Below are 6,000 nucleotides of genomic sequence, written 5' to 3' on the forward strand. Positions count from 1 at the left end.
ATACGTTGGATATTCTAATAGGACTTTTTGTCTCTTTATATGCCTTTCTGTTATTAATAAAGTCTGTGCAGTGCCGATTATTAAGTGTTAAGTGTGCAGATCAATAGTGCTGCAGAAATGGTGATAAAAAGTCCAAGGACTATGAGGAAGTGAGAGTGGCTGACCTTCTTTAAGAAGAAAAACAAAACAAAACAAAACAAAACAAAAACAAAAAGACAAAACCTCTACATTTTATTTTATTTTTTTAAGGACTCTAAAGACAGAATTTGTGGCTTTTAGTCCTTTAAGCTTACAAAAACCACTTTGTAATTACTTTGAACATTTCTCACCGTGGTAGGTGTCAGTTTGGGATAATTTTTAAGATCAATCATTTAAACAAAGTGAATTGGAATGAGAGATGTTAAAGTAAATGTTCAGTTTTTATTGTAAATTAAAAAGTTGCTGAATGTAAGGTTTGGAAAAGTAGAATTTTACAATGTGAAGAAGACAAATTTTAGATACATGTGTTCGTGAACTGAAGGAATTTGATGCTTTTATTTCCAGAATCTCCAATACACAATGATGTTAAAGATGAGTGAGAGACGATTATAAAAAGAGTTGCAGACTAGTTGGAAGGAACTAAGTTGTATGAAAGACATCTGTAAACCTTCCCACGTCATCTGCAGAGTAGGAAAACTCAATTAGAATTTCAGGTAAGCCTGAACAGCTGCTGCAACTAGTTTATCATTATATACATAGTACAAGACTCATAATGTGAAGTCCTACCCCTTGCCATGTGGTAAACTATTGTAAATTATGTTCATGTTTGAGCAAGAGCATAACTTGTCTCTGGCAGACAGCTACATAGCTCACAAAGATACTACACACAACATGAGAAGGTACTTCATATGAGAGCACAGTGCAATACTAGTATCTGTTTAGACAATCTGAATAAAGCTATTTATATTGCCATAAAGAGTGACGGGGGGGGGGGGGAGGGGGCTGGGATCGAGTGCAGCCACCTAAAGTCCCACGCTGCCGCTGTTCTCCCTCTTTGCAGGGAGTGGGGTGGGGGAGCTGAAGCCAGTGCTGCTGGCCTCAGCTCCCTCACTCCCTATCCAGTCCTCAGCACTGCTTGCAGGAAGCAGCGTGGGGTAGCCAAGGCTAGCGCTTCTGGCCTTGGCTCCCCCACTTCTGTCCAGTCTTTGGCACAGCTTCAGAATCATGGTGGTGCTCCCCCACGCTTGGAGCACTCTGATCGACCGTTTCAGTCAGCCAATCCGAGCATGAATAAAGCATTACCAACAGACAGACAGAGAGACTTAGGCTTTTATGATATTAGAATAATGGAAACAGCATGGCTTTTTATAAGATAAATATTTCAGAATATGCATTAAATTCTAAAACCAACATAAATAGGGATGATTATAAGCCGACTCAGAAGGTACAGTACTTACCAAGGGGAAAAGTACACCAGTTCTGTAGCCAGAATATTATTTCTATCAAAGAAAGTGACAAATATTTCTTTAATCAAAAATGGCACTTTTTACTAATCTTAAAATTACTGATACCCTCTTCATACTGTTAAATAGACTTTAGTGAATGCATTTGCCATTTGTTTTACAAGAAGTTTTCCGATTAGGCTGGGGCCTCCTTTTTGTTTATACAATAACTTTATCAAGAGCCAGGCTCTCTCTATAGTCTACTAGACACTGTATGCCTTTTAAAGTCCTGATATGTGATTAGGCTTCTAGGAAATACTGTTACACAGATATTAAACACCAACTGTGAAACTTGGTATACCAATTAGGCCAAACTTAGTGTTTTGAGGTTGTGATTGTGGTTGTTGGGGTTATTTTTGTAAAGCTATCCATATTACCTGCAGTGTGGTAAATTCATAATTCTAAATGAAGTCTAGCATTTATTCTACAGAATATAATATTGGAAAAGTTTTGGTATATGCCTGTATAATTGGAATGAATTAATGCTTTTCCTGCCTATAAGTAAGTCTGCCCTTCCCATACCCCTTTTTTTGAGATTTAACTTCCACTGAAAGAGTGGAGAATTTCTGTGATTTACTTTTACTTAACTATATTTAAAAATATGGGAAATGATCCTTTCTATAAAACCAAAGTAAGTCCTGTATCTGTTGTATAAAAACAGCTATACAACCACAGCTGTACATACAAAACATGGACTTACCCCAATTGGGAAGCCCTGTAGTGGGAGGGGTGGGGGGAAAAGAGAGAGAGAGAGACATTTACAATAAGTTGGTTGATTTGTCAGACCCAAAAGTTGTTCCAAAATTATAGGTTTGAAATGAAATAAATTAAATGTTAACTAAATACAAGGAAAATATAAAAGTTTCTTTGAAACCCATGTATATCAGCCTTGTTTGCATGGGAATCTGAAATTCGAATAGATTAGAAAGGATTATTTATTAATTGTACAGTCCAGGACAAACTGAAAAAGTAAATACTCATCACTAACAATAGAAGACATATGTGAACTTTAAAAGTATTTTATTAAAGATTTAGTTTCTACCTATAGAGAAGAAGTTCAATACACTTTTAACCTCGTGTACTTCATTTAATATGGAAAATAAATTTAACTTGTTTAATGTACCACATTCTACTTGTTGAGTGATATGCTCAAGTTATACCCCTTTTTCTTTCTTTCTTTCCATATTAAGCTTTACAGTCATGATTGAGGGACTGCATTCTATAGGGTTTTCAAAAATGTATCCAGTGACACTGACTTTTCAGTACCTGATTTAATAGTCCAGCGTTTAATATTTTAAATTAATTGTTTTCAGAACTGCAGTTAAGCCTACAAACTAAAGTGATGTGTCCCTGAGTAAGGAGGACTTAGTCAACTTCTGCCACCTAATGTTCTGTATTTAAAATACAGGACTGCATGCCAGGAACTCGTGGTTTATAATCTGGCTTCTGATGCCGAGTTGCTGCATGGCCTTGGGCAAATCAATGTATTGCTCCATTTCCCTTTTTCAAACCTAGGAATACAAACAGTAGTCTGCCTTGTAGGTGTTGAGGGCTGATTATCTACTGTTTCTATAGTGGTTTATAGATCTAAAATTCTGCATGACCCTAATCCTGCAAACACTCCGTGGGCATGTTTACACATGCGCTTTTCTATGGAGCTGACTAATTATCTCTGCAGTAAAGCATCACCATCTCCATGTGCACCAGTGTTAGGGTTCAGTAAATTAATTAACTCAGCTGTAGGATAGTACTGTCTGGGACAAGTACTATCCTACAGTGGAGTAGTTACACGTGCTGAAATGCATATGTAGACAGTGACTGGCTGATTCACAAGTGTGCTACAGTGAGGGGGCTGCTTGCCAGCTAACCCTTCACTGTAGCACTCATGCCCCAGCCAACCCCTCCACAACACAATGAGCTGGGGTAGAGAACAGATCTGGGCTGGCAGGCTGACTCTTGCACCCCCTGCCAGCCAGGGTTGCTCCACCTTGGCTCAATGTGCTGTGCTCCTGGGCGCATGTATAAGCACTGCGCCTGGGAGCAATAAGCCCCAATGCAAATTGTGCCAGAGTTTATTGCTACATTCTAATTGCACATGTAGGTGTACCCTGTTAGATTTCCATTTTTTCATTTGGCATCATGTCGTGTGCAAGGTCATTTTCCTGATTTTTATCCCACTTGAACCTGTTCTTTTTCTAGGAAAAATAGATGTATTTTTAACATGTTAATTAACATGTGCTAAAATTGTAGTACAAACAAGACAGCTATAATTTTAAGGTGATAGGTGGCCATAGTTCATCCCAGGCTTTCCACTTCATGCTGATAGCATGTTTAAAACTATAACTTTTGTACGTGGTACAATTTTGACATGAATTATTTAACAGAAGTTTGCAACCAACTTTTTTTTTTGTAGTGCAGAAGTAGCCATTAAATTATTCAGTTTCATAGTCATTTAAGCATGTCCGTAACTTTATTCAATGTGTTTTCAAATTAAACTTTAAAAGAATTGTTTCATATTTTTTCCTTTATATGTTTTTAAAATATTTAAAGCATCTAATAAAGTAGTTCTAATACAGAGCATCTAATACAGAGTAGTCTTAATTAGAAAATAAAGAACAGTAAGCACTGAGGGCTTTCTAACCGCTTTTGATTTTTCGGTTTTCTCCTGACATGCTAACTAATGCTGGCAAAAATCAATGAGCAAGAGGAGCATTACAGGGGCTACATATAAGGGGTACAGAGGGATGGTACATCTATAGGGGCCCTTTCTTGCACAAATAACCCTGGTTATAGTATAATGTACAGAATCAACTGTAATTTATATGAATGACCTTACCGGAAAGGAAGGACCAGGAGGAAAGGGAAATGGAAATGGTACAACCTGAAAAAAGGAGGGGGGTGGAAAATAGTTAATAGCAATTCTATAAATCAAATTCCCCTAGTAGATTCTAAACCTCTTTTTTAAAAAGACATATAAAGACTTTTGAATTAATTGAATATCTTTTTGTTTTTATATTGTCAGAGAGGGTAAATAGGTCAAACCCAGATTCTTCAAAACCTTTGTTTTGTGTTCACTACATGCTTGAATGCACACCAGTGATAGCACAATTGCAGAGCTTCTACGATTCACTGCTGCAGAATTAGACCACAAATAACCAGTATAATAATAGTCATGGCTACCAAATGTGTAAGAAGACTGAAAATGTAAGACAAAGACCCATAAAAGTCTTCACCAATCAAAGCACAAGACAAATGGATTTGAGGCAGCAAAGTCCAAAATTATGATCCAAAAGACCCCTGGCTAAGCTGCCACCTAAAGCCAGAGGTACTTACACTCACTAAACACCTCCATGTTTAAACGTAAAAGTTCCCTAGATGCCCATGCCTTTTTTCTTTTGCCCATGTGAGAACTATGGCATTCTAAGCAGCTCAACACCTGTCTCATGTCCAGGCCCTGCTAAGATCTGGGAGCTACCTACCTCCAATCAGTAGGAATTTTCAGAGCATGCCTAAGAAATCCCAACTGGATTGGCTGTCTCTCAAATTGCAGTTGAAGCTACTTTCTCTTTAAAATGAGATGGGGAAACTGAGGGGCTTTTAGTGCCTCCTTTCCATATAGAGTGACCTAGTGATTAGGCACTTGTGAGAGGTGAGAGATGTGGGTTTGAAACCCTGGAGGGTGAAGAAGTTTTAATCCCAGGTCTTCCCACTTCCTGGATGACTGCTGTAACTTAATGTATAAGGTGGGTACCACCACTACAACATCTACTTCTTCAGCAGCTGCATGTTAAAAAAAAAAGGAAAAAAGAGAGACTGGTGAGCCTGCCTGCTGCCCTGCCTCAGGTGCCTAAATTCTTGAATGCGTGGCCATTTCCTATTGGCTAGGAGTTTTGGATTCTGTTCTGAGGTTTCTGACTCGTCCACTGCACTATGTAAGGAACCTAAACTGCCTACCACAGTTTTCTGGATTCCATGCTGATTACATCTAACTTGAAAGCATTTCAGTTCTTTAATGGATGTATCTGGTACTTGAGAAATGCTACATTTGAAATGTAAGGTCCTGCTAGCTTTTTTTCTGAAATATTTTTATTGCTTTTATGAATAAATGAGTTCAGTCCCTCTTCCCTTCATTTTCACTTTTTTTTTTTCTCCTGCTTTAAAACTAAATTAAATTAAGGCCCTGATGCTGCTGATCTTGGTGATCCAAGTTCTCATAACAACAGGATATTTGCCAGTGTTTCAGAGCAGAATTCTTACTTTCATATTAAAAGCAGACCCTGGATTAAAATTCCATTGTCAGTATTTTGATGTAATATACTTGGTCACTGAAACTGGCATTACTGTGTCATCTCTTCTCTGGCACTAAGAAAACTACATTTTTATTTCTGATGCTACCAACTGCATACTGTGGCACATTTTAGCAATGGAGGTGTAGAAAGGCAGATGAAGCACAAGCAACCCTTTGAAAGCTAAAGAGAGAAAGAAAGAGAGAAGGGTATGATTGTTGTAATACATAAAT

At 37.8% G+C, this 6,000-nt stretch overlaps 1 protein-coding gene and 1 long non-coding RNA gene across 4 annotated transcripts in view; one reads left to right on the forward strand and one right to left on the reverse strand.

The window, feature by feature from the left end:
• Positions 1–506: 506 nt before the first annotated feature.
• The window catches only part of SCPPPQ1 (secretory calcium-binding phosphoprotein proline-glutamine rich 1), a 25,266-nt gene continuing 19,772 nt past the window's right edge, over positions 507–6,000 (reverse strand). For both annotated transcript variants that reach the window (XM_019488137.2, XM_019488138.2), the window contains 4 exons: positions 4,318–4,362; positions 2,182–2,196; positions 1,437–1,478; positions 507–659 (listed from right to left, as the gene is read on the reverse strand). In XM_019488137.2, the coding sequence (XP_019343682.1) occupies positions 1,473–1,478; positions 2,182–2,196; positions 4,318–4,362 (66 nt within the window). In that variant the 3' untranslated portion in view covers positions 507–659; positions 1,437–1,472. The remainder of the gene's footprint in view (positions 660–1,436; positions 1,479–2,181; positions 2,197–4,317; positions 4,363–6,000) is intronic.
• Positions 607–6,000, forward strand: part of LOC109283335 (uncharacterized) — a 98,910-nt gene continuing 93,516 nt past the window's right edge. For both annotated transcript variants that reach the window (XR_002090443.1, XR_002090444.1), the window contains exon 1: positions 607–692. This is a non-coding gene — a long non-coding RNA (uncharacterized LOC109283335). The remainder of the gene's footprint in view (positions 693–6,000) is intronic.

This window comes from Alligator mississippiensis, chromosome 2 (genome assembly GCF_030867095.1).
Source record: "Alligator mississippiensis isolate rAllMis1 chromosome 2, rAllMis1, whole genome shotgun sequence".
Classification (NCBI taxonomy): domain Eukaryota; kingdom Metazoa; phylum Chordata; order Crocodylia; family Alligatoridae; genus Alligator; species Alligator mississippiensis.